Source organism: Amblyraja radiata, chromosome 12, assembly GCF_010909765.2.
Source record: "Amblyraja radiata isolate CabotCenter1 chromosome 12, sAmbRad1.1.pri, whole genome shotgun sequence".
In the NCBI taxonomy this organism is placed as follows: domain Eukaryota; kingdom Metazoa; phylum Chordata; class Chondrichthyes; order Rajiformes; family Rajidae; genus Amblyraja; species Amblyraja radiata.
The window spans coordinates 54,197,378-54,214,037 of record NC_045967.1 but is presented as its reverse complement, the minus strand read 5'-3'; the positions used below and the strand labels follow the sequence as shown (position 1 = coordinate 54,214,037).

The 16,660-nt window shown below is 46.8% G+C and overlaps 1 protein-coding gene across 5 annotated transcripts in view; it reads left to right on the top strand.

The window, feature by feature from the left end:
• Positions 1-16,660, top strand: part of pak3 (p21 (RAC1) activated kinase 3) — a 159,266-nt gene that overhangs the window by 74,879 nt on the left and 67,727 nt on the right. For all 5 annotated transcript variants that reach the window (XM_033030804.1, XM_033030803.1, XM_033030806.1 and 2 more), the window contains exons 2-3: positions 12,494-12,690; positions 14,280-14,380. In XM_033030804.1, the coding sequence (XP_032886695.1) occupies positions 12,516-12,690; positions 14,280-14,380 (276 nt within the window). In that variant the 5' untranslated portion in view covers positions 12,494-12,515. The remainder of the gene's footprint in view (positions 1-12,493; positions 12,691-14,279; positions 14,381-16,660) is intronic.

Sequence of the window (16,660 nt, the reverse complement as noted above, 5' to 3'; positions counted from 1 at the left end):
ACCAGGTCTCGCACAAGATGCTGTGGAGCATTGGCTTAGTTTTGGTTTAGTTCAGAGATACGGTGTGGAAACAAACCCTTTGGCCCACCGAGCCAGCACCGACCTGCGATCCCCGCACACTAGCGCATTCCTACACACACTAGGGCCAATTTACAATTATACCAAGGAGAATTAACCTACAAACCTGTACGTCTTTGGAGTGCGGGAGGAAACCGGAGATCCCGGGGAAAGCCCACACGGGTCACGTGGAGGACGTGCAAACTCCCTACCCACAGCACCGGTAGTCAGGATCGAACCTGGGTCTCTGGCACTGTAAGGCAGCGACTCTACTGCTGCGCCACCGTAGGGCGTTCATGAACTGGTCTCTACATCGCCTCCTCTCTTCTCATTGTACTGGGGTCCACTGGTGATGTATGCACAGATGTGCTTGGAACACCACAAGCAAAATTGCAGCAAGGGCTTGATCGGTTGGAAAGGTGGGCTGAGGAATGGTTGATGGAGTTTAATACAGAGAAACGGGAGGTGCTGCATTTTTGGAGGTCTAATCGGGGAAAGACCTACACAGTGAATGGTAGAGCTCTGAGGAGTGTTGTAGAGCAGAAGGATCTAGGAGTGCAGGTGCATAGCTCCTTGAAGGTCGAGTCGCAGGTAGATAAGGAAAATAACTGCCGGCAACTATTATAGTCATAGCAGGCCGCCGAAAGACCGGCGACAACCCACGTCAGGAGGTCAAGCTACGCTCATTGGCGTCGAACCCACTGTCGGCGAAAAATTGCTCAACATGTTGAAACTTTAGCGGCGTCCAGAAAGACGCCACGACTTTTTGCGCAACTGAGGAGACAACCAGCGAACATGTGGCGACAAACTAGTTGCCTGTAGTTGCCTAAAAAATCGCCTAAGTGGGACAGGCCCCATCAGGGTGCTGTCTATAAGTCATTTGTATGTTCTTCCTGTGATTGCGTGGCCCTCTGTAAGTTGCCCCCCGTGTGTTGGGAGTGGATGAGAAAGCGGGATAACATGGAACTAGTGTGAACTGGTGGGTGATCGATGGTTGGCAATGACTCGGTGGGCCAGAGGGCCTGTTGGCTTCCTTTATGCCTCAAGTAAATCCGACAGCAATCCAACGCACTTAAATTCCATCCAGAAACACAACTGTCTTTGTTCACTTCAGCAGTTATACACAAGTCCATGACAGTAAGAGAGCTTATTAATCGCCTAATAAACAAAGCACAAAGGCAACATCTAATGTAACTATTTTATATCCTCCAAGCTGGCAACGTATGTATAAGATAGGCACAAGATGCTGGAGTATCTCTAAAGTCTAGAGATGTGAATTGTTCCCGGGTGTCAGCGCTGTGAGGCGGCAACTCTACCGCTTGCCACCATGCCGCCCTTTGTGTTTATCTGCCAGACTGTTCACCATCCAATCTTTTCCAACTACCCTGTGAACATTCGAGTCACAAATGTGTTTTATTTATGCACACTTTGCATGGACACTTATCTCGTTCCATTGGTTTAGGCCGTACGGTTCAAGCGGCCACGTTAGGTCGCGCTTGCCGCTTGGAGTCGCATGCTCGTGGGACAGGCCCTTAAGCCTACAAACCTGTGCGGCTTTGGAGTGTGGGAGAAAACCAGAGCTCGGAGAAAGCCCACGCGGTCTCGGGGAGAACGTACAAACTCCGTACAGACAGCAGCCGTAGTCGGGATTGAACCCAGGTCCCTGGCGCGGTGAGGCAGCAACTCTACCGCTGTGCCTCCCTATGATGTCTCTCAGACCCAGATTCTGTGACGCAGACACTCCGAGTATAATTACAGACATAATATATTCCACAGGGTGAGAAAAATTCACAAATATTGAAACCTTTTTATTTTCTGTGTTAAGTCAATGGAGGATTGGCCTTAGATGTTGGGGGTGACTTTTATATGCCTGTCAGTAAAGGTTGGCAGACAGGGTAACAGTAAAAGTGTGAGCAAAGGTAAAGAACAAAGTTCTGAGTTTGCCCGGACATTGTGAGAGTCTTGGCTTTGCAAGGAAGCTCTGCATCTTAAATGGAGAATAAGCTTAGTTGGAAACAATAGCTTGCAAATCCCCAATTTCCTGATGTGTAATTATGGTCACTGAGACACCTGAGACTCGAGGAGGTGGGGAATGGGAGGAAGTTCGCTCCATTGGTGATAATCGGTGGTTTGTGGCCAGCAGAACGCCTGTTCCCAGAAGAACTTTGCCAAGATGGCCCCAATTTAACCCGATGGCTTTTCATTCCAAGTATGTGGACCATGAGAGGAACTGATCGGGTAGGTGCACACAGCCTCTTGCCCTGAGTAGGGGAATCAAAGACCAGAGGACATAGGTTCAAGGTAAAGGGGAAAAGATTTAATAGGAATCTGAGGGGCAACTTTTTCACATAAATGGTGGTGTGTGTGTATGGAACAAGCTGCCAGAGGAGGTAGTTGAGGCTGGGACTGTCCCAACATTTCAGAAACTGTTAGACAGGTACATGGATGGGACAGGTTTGGAGGGATATGGACCAAACGCAGGCAAGTGGGACTGGGACATGTGGGCAAGTTGGGCCGAAGGGCCTGTTTCCATGCTGTATGCCTCTATAACTGCCACTGTCACCAGCTAAAGGGCTTTAAACCCACTCAGTGGTGGGGCGGTAGTGTTGCTGCCTCACAGCGCGAGTGAGCGGGGTTCAATCCTGACTACGGGTGCAGTCTGTATGGAGTTTGTACATTCTCCCTGTGGGTTCTCTCCGGGTGCTCTGGTTTCCTCCCACACTCCAAAGGCCTCCGGGTTTGTAGGTTAATTGGCTTTGACAAAGATTGTAAATTGTCCCTTGTGTGTAGGATAATGCTAGTGTACGGGGTGATCTGGGGCGAAGGGCCTGTTTTGTGCTGGATCTCACTGTCTTAAAGGTACCAGTGCTGGCAGTACAGTAGAGAGATACTAATAGGAATTTATGATCATAGATTTTGGAATGAACTCATCATTAAAGATATTTGACTAGGGAGTGTCGATGAAATTTGATCTATGCTTTTCTAACCAGGAACAATATTCCTATTCATAGAAACATAGAAGAATAGGTGCAGGAGTAGGCCATTCGGCCGTTTGAACCAGCACCGCCATATCTAAAATCAGTACCCCATTCCTGCTTTTTCTTCCCTATCCCTTGATTCCTTTAGCCCAAAGAGCTATATCTAACTCTCTCTTGAAATCGGCAGAGAATTCCACAGATTCACAACTCTCTGGGTGAAAAAGTTTTTCCTCATCTCAGTCCTAAATGGCCGACCCCTTATTCTTCAACTGTGACCCCTGGTTCTGGACTCCACCAACATGGGGAACATTTTTCCTGCATCTAGCATGTCCAATCCTTTACGAAATAGGAATTACAATGCTTTGATGTAGTTTCTATAGAGAGCAGTTTTGGGCCCCATATCTGAGGAGGGATGTGCTGGTGCTGGGGAGGGCCCTGAGGAGGATTACGAGAATGATCCTGGGAATGGCTGGGTTAACATATGATGAGTGTTTGACTGAACTGGGCCTGCATTTGCTGGAGTTTAGAAGGATGAGGGGAAAACCTCATTAAATCTTACCGAATAGTGAAAGACCAGGAGAGAGTGGATGTGGAGAGGATGTTTCCACTAGTGGGAGAGTCCAGGACCAGAGGCCACAACCTCCGAATAGAAGGACAAAACTTTAGAAAGAAGATGAGGAGGAATTTCTTTAGTCAGAGGGTGGTGAATCTGTGGAATTCATTGCCACAGACGGCTGTGGAGGGCATCATTGGGTATAAAGCGGAGATTGACAGATTATTGATTAGTGCGGGTGTCGGGTGATGGGGAGAAGGCAGGAGAATGGGGTTAGGAGGGAGAGATAGATCAGCCATGACTGAATGGCGGAGTAGACATTAGATCACCCGTACACTAGAATTATCCTACACACAAGTAGACATTATGGGCCAAATGGCCTAATTCTGCTCCTGTGACATTTGAACATGAACTTGATGTACACAATGCTCCCATGCCTAATATTTTGTGAATATTATTTCCATTTACTTTCTAATCCATTCATTATTAGTGACTATTTTTGACGGCTTACTTTAAATATATAAATTCTGGTTGCTCCGGTTTCCTCCCACTTCCCAAAGACGTGTGATTTGTAGGTTAATTGGACTATAAATTGCCCTTAGTGTGTAGGGAGTGGATGATAGTGTAATCGATGGTCGACGTGGACTCGATGGGCCGAAGGGCCTATTTCCATGCTGCATCTACAGCATGGAAACAGACCCTTCGGCCCACCAGAAGAAGTGGTAACATCTTCAGTCGGAAAAACTAGGAATAAATTTTAACCATGAGTCTTGCAGTTTAAGAAAAGTGGAGTCCAGATTCACTAATCTAAGTATAATTGCTTCCTGCCATCTCAGTGAAGGTGTTCTGCAAATAATTTGCACTTAAATACAATCGCTTTTAGACAAAGGAAATGAGCAAGATGTATATTTAGAAGATTATATTATTTTGGACTTCATGTTGCGGGTGTGAAATTATATATCTCTGGGTTTTTTTTGGGAGGGAAACAATATTTAGTTTTGTGTTGGGCTTCCCTTGAGGATTATGTTTCATTTCAGGAATAAAGTTGAGATTTTAATTGCCGTGTAAATATCTGATCATGTTTTTTCGCCGGTTATGTTTCTCTCGGCAATTAGAGTCGTTTATAATCCTCGCAGGATTGTGTACGGAGATAACATTGTGGAGCTACTTTTCTAGTTTCATATTTTGTAATAAAAAATAAACGCAGCTCGGCCTAGCTCTTGTCGGCTATCTGCAATTGTTGGTTTATGAATGGCTTTGCAGTAAGTTCATAAGTGATAGGAGCAGAATTAGGCCATTCGGCCCATCAGGTGTACTCTGCCATTCAATCGTGGCTGATCTATCTTTCCCTCTCAACCCATTCTCCTGCCTTCTCCACACCAGAGATAGCAGATTCTTGATCTCTGGCAGGGAAAGATAGATTCTTGATTAGTACGGGTGATAATAAACAATAGACGATAGACAATTGTTTATTGTCACCCGTACTAATCATATCTATCTATCTATGCCTTAAAAATATCCTCTGACTTGGCCTCTACAGCCTTCTGTGGCAATGAGTTCCACAGATTCACCACTCTCTGACTAAAGAAATTCCTCCTCATCTCCTTCCTAAAGGAACGTCCTTTAATGCTGAGGCCGGGCCCTCTGGTCCTAGATTATCCCACCAGTGGAAACATCCTCTCCATCCAGACAGTATGCAGTATAAAGCGGAGAGCCCATTTGAAGTTATACCACTGCCGAGTAGGGCCGACACAGTGGTGCAATGGTAGAGTTGCTGCCTCACAGCGCCAGAGACCCGGGTTCGATCCTGACAACGGGTGCGGTCTATACGGAGTTTGTACGTTCTTGTGACTGCACGGGTTTCCCCCGGGTACTCCGGTTTCCTCCCACACTCTAAAGAAGAACAGGTTTGTAGGTTATTTGGCTATGTTAAAATTGTGAATTGTCCCTAGTGTGTGTAGGATAGTGCTAGTGTGCGGGGTGATCGCTGGTCGGTGCAAACTGCAGCGGTCCCAAGGGCCTTTTCCGTGCTGTATCTCTAAAGTATAAGGTGTTGTATTTACCAGTTCCTTTGCTGGTCAGACCTGATTCTGTTGATCTACCTGCCTGCGCACGTCTTTGCTCGGATGCAGAGAGCGTTGTGAACCATATAAATAATCCAATAAACAGAAACTGGATCTGATCGCGGTATGAACAAGGAACTGCACATGCTGGTTTACAAAAAAGAGACTCAGAAGTGCTGGAGTAACTCAGCGAGCCAGGCTGCATCACTGGAGAACATGTTCTGGTGACATTTTGGGTCGGGACCCTTCTTCAGACTGATTGTGGAGGGGGCAGGAGAAGGCTGGAAGAGAGAAGAAGTGTTTAACACGGAATTTCCCATCTGCCTAGTCTTGTTGGGGTTGGGCGTAGCATTTGCAGCAATCATTCCATTTTCCCAGCCAGAATGTTCCTGATAACTTGCCTTCAGGCTAACAAAATAGGGAATGTAACAAAGAAAGGTGGGTCCGTCATTTAATTCCTCCACAAACCACAATCCAAAGAGATTAGAATGTGTAGGAAGGGATTGCAGATGCTGGTTTACACCAAAATTAGACGCAGAAAGCTGGAGTAAATCTGTAGGACAGGTAGCATCTCTGGAGACAATAGAATGGGTGACGTTTCGGGTCGAGACCCTTCTTCTCTGATCCGCTGAGTTATTTTAGCTTTTTGTGTCAATCCAAAGAAATTAAATGTGTTAGGATTGATTAGTGCAAACCGTTAGACAACAGACAATTGACAATAGACAATAGATGTAGGAGTAGGCCAATCCTCGGCCCTTCGAGCCAGCACCGCCATTTACTATGATCATGGCTGATCCACATTCAGTATCCCGTTCCTGCCTTCTCACCATATCCCCTAACTCTTCTACCTTTAAGAGCTCTATCTAACTCTCTCTTGAAAGCATCCAGAGAATCGGCCTCCACTGCCTTCTGAGGCAGAGAATTCCACAGATTCACAACACTCTGTGTGAAAAAGTTTTCCCTCATCTCCGTTCTAAATGGCTTACCTCTTATTCTTCACTGTCAGTGTGCAGATTAATTCTTAACCAGTTTGCAGATTAATTCTTAACAGATGTTCTACCAGATGTTGATTGTAAATATAGGACTGCTCATTATGTTGCACTGATGACCAAGTACAATTTATGAGCTGGTTTTCAACAGTAATGGCATATGCATTCAAATCCTCATCAATATTAAAGCCTGCAGTGTAAGGAGGAACTGCAGAATCTAGTTTAGTCCGCTCAGTCCGCCTGGGCCTACCTGATCTCCCGGTCCCCCCTCCCATTCCCACACTGACCTTTCTGTCCTGGGCCTCCTCCACTGTCAGAGTGAGGCCCAGCGCAAATTGGAGGAACAGCATCTCATATTCCGCTTGGGCAGCTTACACCCCAGCGGTATGAACATTGACTTCTCCAACTTCAAGTAACCCCTGCACCCCCTCTCTCTCCATCCCTCCCCAACCCAAGTCATTGTTCTAACTTCAACGTGGTCTTGTTGAGTCTCATTGTCTGTAACTTGTTTTCACCCAGCGTGCAGCTGACAATAGTTTGTTCCCTTTGTCATCGTTACTTTTTTCCATATCTTTCATTCATTTGCTCTATATATCTCTCTGTATCACCGTCTACATCTCTCGTTTCCCTCTCCCCCTGACTCTCAGTCTGAAGAAGGGTCTCGACCCGAAACGCCACCCATTCCTTTTCTCCAGAGATGCTGCCTGTCCCGGCTGAGTTACTCCAGCTTTGTGTGTCTTTAAGCCTACTGTGTCTGTAGCTGCACAATGAGTGACCTACAATGTGAGGTTTCAATCCAGCTCTTCAATGGTCCATTATTGTAATATTAATGGAGACAATTTGGCAGATTGATGTGGCCGTGATAAGCAGACCTGTTTAAAAATGCCTTTGTGCTGTTGTTTGCCACGATACAATGGACAAGTTAATCCGTGAACGATGGCGGTCTTTGTGAAGATGTTGGCAAGCCTTTTGTGTTTGGAGGGGAAGGAAGTGCTAACGTCACTCCACAGACGAGGATGCATTAATGTTCGTTGATTAATCTTTTGGTTGAAGTGTCAATAGACAATAGGTGCAGGAGTAGGCCATTTGGTCATTTGGCCCTTCGAGCCAGCACTCCACCGCCGTCTGAGGCAGAGAATTCCACAGAGTGGAGCATGGAACTGAGGAAGCCCCCCCTTCCCAAGTGAATAATAGTCATGGAGTGATACAGCATGGAAACAGGCCCTTCGGCCCAACTTGCCAACACAGTCCAGCTACACTAGTCCCACCTGCCTGCGTTTGGCCCATATCCCTCCACACCCATCCTATCCATGTACCTGCCCAACTGTTTCGTAAACGTTGGGATAGTCCCAGCCTCAACTACCTCCTCTGGCAGCTTGTTCCATACACCCACCACCCTCTGTGTGAAAAAGTTACCCCTCAGATTCCTATTAAATCTTTCCCCCTTCACCTTAAACCTATGTCCTCTGGTCCTCGATTCACCAACTCTGGGCAAGAGACTATGCGCATCTACCCGATCTATTCCTCTCATGATCTTGTACACATACAATAATTGTAGAGGAAGATCAACGTCTAAAGATTATCCAACATTTAATTGTTGCAAACACTAGAGAGATTAAATAGAGAACCTGGGGCGAGAGAGAGAGGGAGCACACATTATTATCCTCATCCACAAAATAAGAGAGGAAAATGAAGTCACGGCCCGAAACGTCACCTATTCCTGTTCTCCAGAGATGCTGCCTGTTACTCCAGCATTTTGTGTCCATCTGGAGTTATGCAGTTTGATATCACTCAATAGAATAATGAAAGGCATAGATAGAGTGGATGTGGAGAGGATGTTTCCACTGGAGGGAGAGTCTAGGACCAGAGGTCACAGCCTCAGAATTAAAGGGCGCTCTTTTAGAAAGGAGGTGAGGAGGAACTTATTTAGTCACAGGGTAGTTAATCTGTGGAATTCATTGCCACAGAGGGCTGTGGAGGCCAAGTCAGTGGATGTTTTTAAGGCAGAGATAGACAAATTCTTGATTAGAACTGGTGTCAAGGGCTATGGGGAGAAGGCAGGAAAATGGGATTAGGAGGCAGAGGTCAGCCATGATTGAATGGCGGAGTGGACTAGATGGGCCGAATGGCCTAATTCTAATCCTATAATTTATGAACTTGTGAAAATATACGTCAGAGGGTAAACAATAGCATAGTCCCACATAGTGGGGACACACAAAACTGCAGGTGCTGCAAACTGGAGCAAAACACAAAGCTCTGGAGGAACCCAACGGCTCAGGCACAGTGGTGCAGCGGTAGAGTTGCTGCCTCACAGTGCCAGAGACCCTGGTTCGATCCTGACTACGGGTGCTGTCTGTAAGGAGTTTGTACGTTCTCCTCGTGACCTGCGTGGGTTTTCTCCGGTTTCCTCACACGCTCCAAAGACGTACAGGTTTGTAGGTTAATTGGCTTTGTATAAATGCAAATTGTCCCTCGTGTGTGTCGGATAGTGTTAGTGTGCGAGGATCAGTGGTCGGCGCGGTCTTGGTGGGCCGAAGGGCCTGTTTCTGTGCTGTATCTTTAAACTAAATGAAATTAATCTGTGGAAGCAATGGGCAGGCACTGTTTCTGGCCACTTTGTGTTGTCTTGTGAATAATTCATTATCATTTACAATTTCATTGGAGAGTTGTTGGTGCAGATGCATAAATGTTATTAGGTCAGTACTTCTGATCTTTCCGCAAAGACGAAGAAGATTGCTCCCGCGTGTCTCCTTTCTCTGAACTCTTGCTCAGTTCAGTTTAGTTTATTGTCACGTGTACCGAGGTACAGTGAAAAGCTTTTTTGTTGCGTGCTAACCAGTCAACGGAAAGACAATGCACGATTACAATCGAGCCGTTTAAAGTGTACAGATGCATGATAAGGGGATTACGTTAAGTGCAAGGTAATGCTTGCAAAGTCCGGTCAAAGATAGTCCGAGGGTCAGCAATGAGGTAGATAGTAGTTCAGGACTACTATACTACTACCCCCCCCCCCCCCCCCTCTGAAAGATACAAATGGGATATTGTATATTCCAGGGCATTGGGAGCTGAGAAAACACCAAAGTGTTTGAATAACAAAGAGGAAACAATTGGGGACTGCATTGAATACTTTGTACCCTTGTTGGTGTCCTTTACGTAGCGACTCTTTGCATACCTTGTGTGCAGTACGCAATGCTGAGAATTTCACTGTGGCACGACACTTGTGATACCTCCTCTCTCACTGCCCCCCCGCCTGTGACTCCCCCTTCCCTCCAACTCTCCTCTTTCCCCTCTGTCCTGGACCTCCTCCATGGCCAGAGTGAGCACCACCGGAAATTGGAGGAGCAGCACCTCATATTCCGCTTGGGCAGTCTGCACCCCAGCGGCATAAACATTGACCTCCAATTTCCGGTAGCCCTTGCTGTCTCGTCTCCTTCTCAGCTCTCCCTCAGCCCCGTCCCTGCTTTCCTGCAGCCCACTGTCAATAGACAATGGACAATAGGTGCAGGAGTAGGCCATTCGGCCCTTCGAGCCAGCACCGCCATTCAATGTGATCATGGCTGATCATCCCCAATCAGTACCCCGTTCCCGCCTTCTCCCCATATCCCCTGACTCCGCTATTTTAAAGAGCCCTATCTAGCTCTCTCTTGAAAGTATCTCCACCACCTTCTGAGGCAGAGAATTCCACAGACTCACCACTCTCTGTGAGAAAAAGTGTTTCCTCGTCTCCATTCTAAATGGCTTACCCCTTATTCTTAAACTGTGGCCCCTGGTTCTGTCTCTGCCTCTTCCTTTCTTCTTCCCGCCCCCACCACCCCCAAATCAGTCTGTGATGCACCTATTCCTTCGCTCCATCGATGCTGCTTCACCCGCTGAGTTTCTCCAGCATTTTTATGTACCTTCGATTTTTCCAGCATCTGCAGTTCCTTCAAAAACATGAAGTTTCATTCATTCATTCTATATCAGGTTTTGGTTTATTATTGTCACATGTAGCGAGGTACAGTGAAAAGCTTTGCTTAGCTTTGCATGCTATCAGTTCAGGTAATACAATAAAGTCAGTCTCAAGTGCAAATGTTAGAGCAAAGGGGAAGAGGAGGCATTTAGAAGAGTAGACTGATTGAATAGGATGAGAGATCTTTCTCTGGGAGAGAGGTAGATAATAAATCGTTCTCAGAGCTCCTTCCCGCAGCTCTCGAAACGCAATCCAACATGTCTCGGCAAGTTACGAATGTTCGAATAGTTCTGGTCTGGTTCGACTGGGCTTGTATTCACTGGAATTTAGCAGGATGAGAGGGGATTTCATAGAAACCTATAGCACTCTTAAACGATTGGGCAGGCTGGATGCAGGAAAAACATTCCCGATGTTGGGGAGTCCAGAACCAGGGGTCACTCAGTTTAAGAATAAAATGGGGGCCATATAGGACTGAGGCGAGGAAAAACTTTTCCACCCAGAGAGTTGGAAATCGTTCTCCTCGTAACCTGATTTTAGATGATCAGCTATGATCATATTGAATGGCGGTGCTGGCTCGAAGGGCTGAATGGCCTACGCCTGCACCTATTTTTCGATGTTTCTGTGCAGTTGAGGCAGGGACTATCACATTGTTTAAGACACATTTAGAGATGGATATGGACCAAACGCAGGCAGGTGGGACTAGTAGAGATGGGGCATGTTGGCCGGTGTGGGCCAAAGCTGGGCCGAAGCATCACGAGTCATCTTCTTTGTGTATAAATAACTTGTTGTGCCACCGAACCTTGGAGATGTGATCACAGCCTTTGACTGAGACACGTCTTCCCTTGTGCAAGTAAAATCAACCAACTACCGATGGTCGATGATTCGAGTCCGAGAGTCTTATTACGGTTCGAAACAACCGCTTACCCGAGACAACATGAATTTGACAACTTAAACGAGGAAGACCGCAAGACGTGGTGGACACTGCCCGGTCCATCATGGGTACTGACCTCCCCACCATCGATGGGATCTACAGGAGTCGCTGCCTCAAAACGGCAGCCAGCACCATCACAGACCCACACCACCCTGGCCACGCTCTCATCTCACCATTGCCATTGGGAACAAGGTACAGGAGTCTGAAAACTGTAACGTCCAGGTTCAGGAACAGCTTCTTCCCTACAGCCATCAGGCTATTGACCACGGCAATGGATGACCTCTGAATGACATAGCCTTTGGGGACATTGGTGTTGTCTTTTTGCACTTATTATTTGTTTTTTATGTGTACAGTACATGTGTGTGTTGTGTGTATATGTGTGCGTGAGTGTAAATATGTGTATGGAGTTGTGTGTGTGTGTGTGTACTTACATGCACACTTTTTTCTAGTTGATTATGTTTACAGTGTACTATGTTTACATATTGTGATGTGCTGTTGTAAGTAAGAATGTCATTGTTATGTCTGGGGCACATGACAATAAAACACTCCTGGCCCTTGAGGCTTCAACAAGCAAAGGGGCCTGTTTCCACGCTGTATGTCTATGACTATGTGAGCTGCTTCACGTCAGAGCAGCTTCAGTAAATAATGCAAAACCATAAAATAAAAATATTAATGCCTGCTGTGTTCTCCCCCTCCCCTCTCTCTTTCTCCCCTCTCTCTTTCTCCCCTCTCTCTTTCTCCCCTCTCTCTTTCTCCCCTCTCTCTTTCTCCCCTCTCTCCCCTTCCCCCCCTCTCTCTCCCCCTCTCTCTTTCTCCCCTCTCTCTTTCACCCCTTTCTACCCCTCTCTTTCTCCCATCTCTCCCCTCTCTTTATCTCTTCCCTTGCTCTCTTTCTCTGTCTCTCTCTGTCTCCCCACTCTCTCTTCTGCCCTCTCTCCCCCCTCTCTCTCTCTCTCTCTCTCTCTCTCTCCAGACACATGTGACGACTGCTGAAGATGTCAGATAGTGTTGATACTGAAGAAAAACCACCAGCTCCTCCCTTGAGAATGAACAGCAACAATCGAGATTCATCCTCCCTCAACCACGGCTTGAAGCCGCTCCCTCTGGTTCCCGAAGAAAAGAACAAGAAGGCTCGACTCCGATCGATTTTCCCAGGAGTAGGAGACAAGAGTAACGTATCAACCTCTCCACCCTGTTTCCAAAGTAGATCAGCTGTGGTTTAGTTTACAAACAGTGCGCAGAAACAGGCCTTTCGGCCCACCGAGTCCGTGCTAGCCGACCAGCCATCCAACACTATCCAACACACACACACTAAGGATAATTGATAATTGATATTTATACCAAGCCAATTCATCTACAAACCTGTCGGCCTTTGGAGTGTGGGAGGAAACCAGAGCACCTGGAGAAAACCCACGCAGGTCACGGGGAGAACGTACAAACTCTGTACAGACAGCACCCGTAGTCAGGATCGAACCCGGGTCTCTGGGGCTGTCAGATGCTTTATGTTGTGAAGGATCCGTAAGCTCTTAAGTGATAGGAGTAGAATTAGGCCATTCGGCCCATCGAGTCTACTCTGCCATTCATCATGGCTGATCTATCTCCCCCTCTCAATCCCATTCTCCTGCCTTTGTTGTGCATGAGGATGGTGACAACGAGGCATATAAAGATAATATTTAATCAGGAGGACTGTCAGACTGGTCAGAGAACAAGGATGGGTGAGGGATGGAGAGAGAGGGTCACTTGAAGGTAGAATCAAGTTAATAGCTTTAGTGTATTGATTTGTGAAGCCCCCTCCCTTGATGTAATGTAAAAGGTCCAGATTTATTGGGGAATTTAGCCCTCAGGGACTTTATCTAATTTAAACACAATATTGACTCAAATGGCCAGGATTTGTTCCTGTTACGCCATTGTAAGTTTGCCACGAACAGTCATCCACAATTGATTCATTACAGTTTGTTGTCAGAAGCATAACAGTCCAGAAGAGATTGCACTTCACACCTTGCCCTTCCTTATCTCTAGACTCCCCTCCCCCCCCCCTCCCCCACTCTCAGTCTGAAGAAGAGTCACGACCCAAAATGTCACCAATTCCTTCTCTCCGGAGATGCAGCCTAGCCTGCTGAGATACCCCAGGGTTTTGTGTCCATCTTGGATTAGTTTGTACGTTCTCCCCGTGACCGCGTGGGTTTTCCCCGGGTGCTCCAGTTTCCTCCCACACTCCAAAGACGTACAGGTTTGTAGGTTAATTGGCTTAGTTAAATTGTCCCTAGTGTGTAGGACAGTGTTGGTGTACAAGGATCACTGGTCGGCACGGACTCGATGGGCCGAATGGCCTGTTTCCGAGCTGTATCTCTAAACTAAACTAAAGTAAATATTGTCTACAAATGTGGTGGAATGAAGTTAAAGTTTGAAAAATAAGTTAATGAGAGGAGCAGAATTAGGCCATTCAGCCCACCAGGTCTACTCCGCCATTCAATCATGGCTGATCTATCTTTCCCCCTCAACCCTATTCTCCTGCCTTCTCCCCATAACCCCCGACACCTATATGGTCCCACTTCGTGTGAGATATAAAATATAAAGCCTCTATTCCAGTCTTTCCTCCCACATCCTAAAGTCCTGCAAGCTAATTGGTTTCTGTATATTGTAAACGGTCCCTAATGTGTGTAGGATGGAGTTAGTGTATGAGCTGATCGCTGGTTGGGGCAGACTCGGTGGGGCCTGTTACCGCGCTGTATCTCTAAATTCTCCCTTCCTTTCTCCAGCCAACAAGAAGAAAGAAAAGGAACGCCCAGAGATCTCTCTTCCTTCAGACTTTGAACACACGATCCACGTGGGGTTTGATGCAGTTACTGGGGAATTCACTGTGAGTAAGCTCTCGTGTGGTCTGGTATTGATCTGATGTTAGTTTGATGTAAAATGACAACATTTCTGCATCGTTTCAGCTTGGATTTGTGCGCCAACCTACCAACAGGGTACAATGAGCCATTATGCCCCTGTCCCACTTAGACGATTTTTTTAGGCGACGAGCCTGTCGCCACATGGTCACCGGGGTGTCGCCTGTATGGTCGTGAGTTGTTGTCTCAGTCGCCCAAAGAATCGTAGCGTCTTTCTGGTCGCCGCTGGATTTTGAAATGTTCAAATGAGCGTAGCTTGACTTCTCCTGACGTAGGTGAAACCGTAGGTTGTCGCCAGGTTAGCGTAGGTTGTCGCCGGGTGCTGACTTAGTTTATTCTTGTCGTTAAAGTAATGATTCTATTCCAAATTTTATGTTGAAGGGGGTCCGGTCGCCAGTTTTTCAGTGACCAGCTACGACAATGACAGTCGCCGGCAGTCGCCTAAAAATAGCCTAAGTGGGACAGGCCCGAAAATCTCGGAGTTCTCCCCTCAATTCTGAATGAATTTATGAATTTCTGCTCACTTTTACGTGAAGGCATCAACATATATTCTACAGAGAAAGGTTGAACAAGTTAGGCCTTTATTCTTTGGAGCGCAGAGGGTTAAGGGGGGATTTGATAGAGGTCTTTAAAATGATGAGAGGGATAGACAGAGTTGGCGTGGATAAGCTTTTCTCATTGAGAGTAGGGAAGATTCAAACAAGAGGACATGATTTGAGAATTAAGGGACAGAAGTTTAGGGGTAACATGAGGGGGAACTTCTTTACTCAGAGAGTGGTAGCTGTGTGGAATGAGCTTCCAGTAGAAGTGGTGAAGGCAGGTTCGATTTTATCATTTAAAAATAAATTGGATAGGTATATGGACGGGAAAGGAATGGAGGGTTATGGCCTGAGTGCAGGTAGATGGGACTAGGGGAGAATACGTGATCGGCACGGACTAGAAGGGCCGAGATGGCCTGTTTCCGTGCTGTAATTGTTATATGGTTATATGTTATATGGTTATATTGTTCTTTGTTGGACAGTATTGTTGATTTTACTGCATCCTTGAGTTGAATTCTCAGGATAGGGATTGGTAATTTAATATCAAGATGGAGTGAAATTTCTTCAAAGTTATGCCTGGTCTCAAGGCCAAAATGTGCACAATCTTCAAGTTAGATCGATAGGATATTTGGGCGTGAATGTCAAGATTAAGTTGTGCAGCTGGTAGTGCTGCTGCCTCACAGCACCAGTGGCCCATGTTCGATCCTGACCTCGGGTGCTATCTGTGTGGAGTTTGCGTGTTCTCCCTGTGACTGCCTGGGTTTCCTCTGGGTGCTCCGGTTTTCTGCCTCGTCCCAAAGACGTGCAGGTTTGTGAGTTAATAATCCCTAGTGTGTGGAGTGGATGGAAAAGTGGGATAGTATAGAGCCGCTGTGAACAGGTGATGGATGGTCAGGGCGGACTCGGTGGGACAAAGGGCCTGTTGTCTTACTGTATCTCTAAACTAAACATGTTATGGAAAGTCTTAAGCAAGGTGATCAACTATGGGTTTATCGAATAGGGTGGCACAGTGGTAGATTTGCTGCCTTACAGCGCTAGAGACCGGGGTTCGATCCTGACTACGGGTGCTGTCTGTACGGAGTTTGTACATTCTCCCTCTGTGGCCGCGTGGGTTTTCTCCGGGTGCTCCGGTTTCCTCCCACACTCTAAAGACGTGCAGGTTTGTAGGATAATTGCCTTCAGTAAAAAAAAAATTGTAAATTGTCCCTGGTGTGTAAGATAGTGCTTGTGTATGTGGATCGCTGGTCGGTCGGGACTCAGTGGGCCAAAGGCCAGTTTCTGTGCTGTATTAAAGTCTAAAATAGTACAGCATTTTTGAGGGGCAATACTGTTGGGTAATGCTCTTTGTGTTTGGCTTAAGAGCGTGGCAATAGGGTTCTGTCTTTGGGCACTGATGATCGATGGTTGTCCACACTCTTGGCATGAACAGGCTCTGCGATTTGGCAAGCAATAGTCATTGAGTGATGGTACACAAAATTGCTGGAGAAACTCAGCGGGTGCAGCAGCAACTATGGAGCGAAGGAAATAGGCGACGTTTCGGGCCGAAACCCTTCTTCAGACTGATGGGGGGTGGGGGGGAGAAGGAAGGAAAGAGGGGAGGAGGAGGAGCCCGAGGGCGGGCGGATGGGAGGGTGGGAGGAGACAGCTAGAGGGTTAAGGAAGGGGAGGAGACAGCAAGGGCTAGCAAAATTGGGAGAATTCAATGTTAAT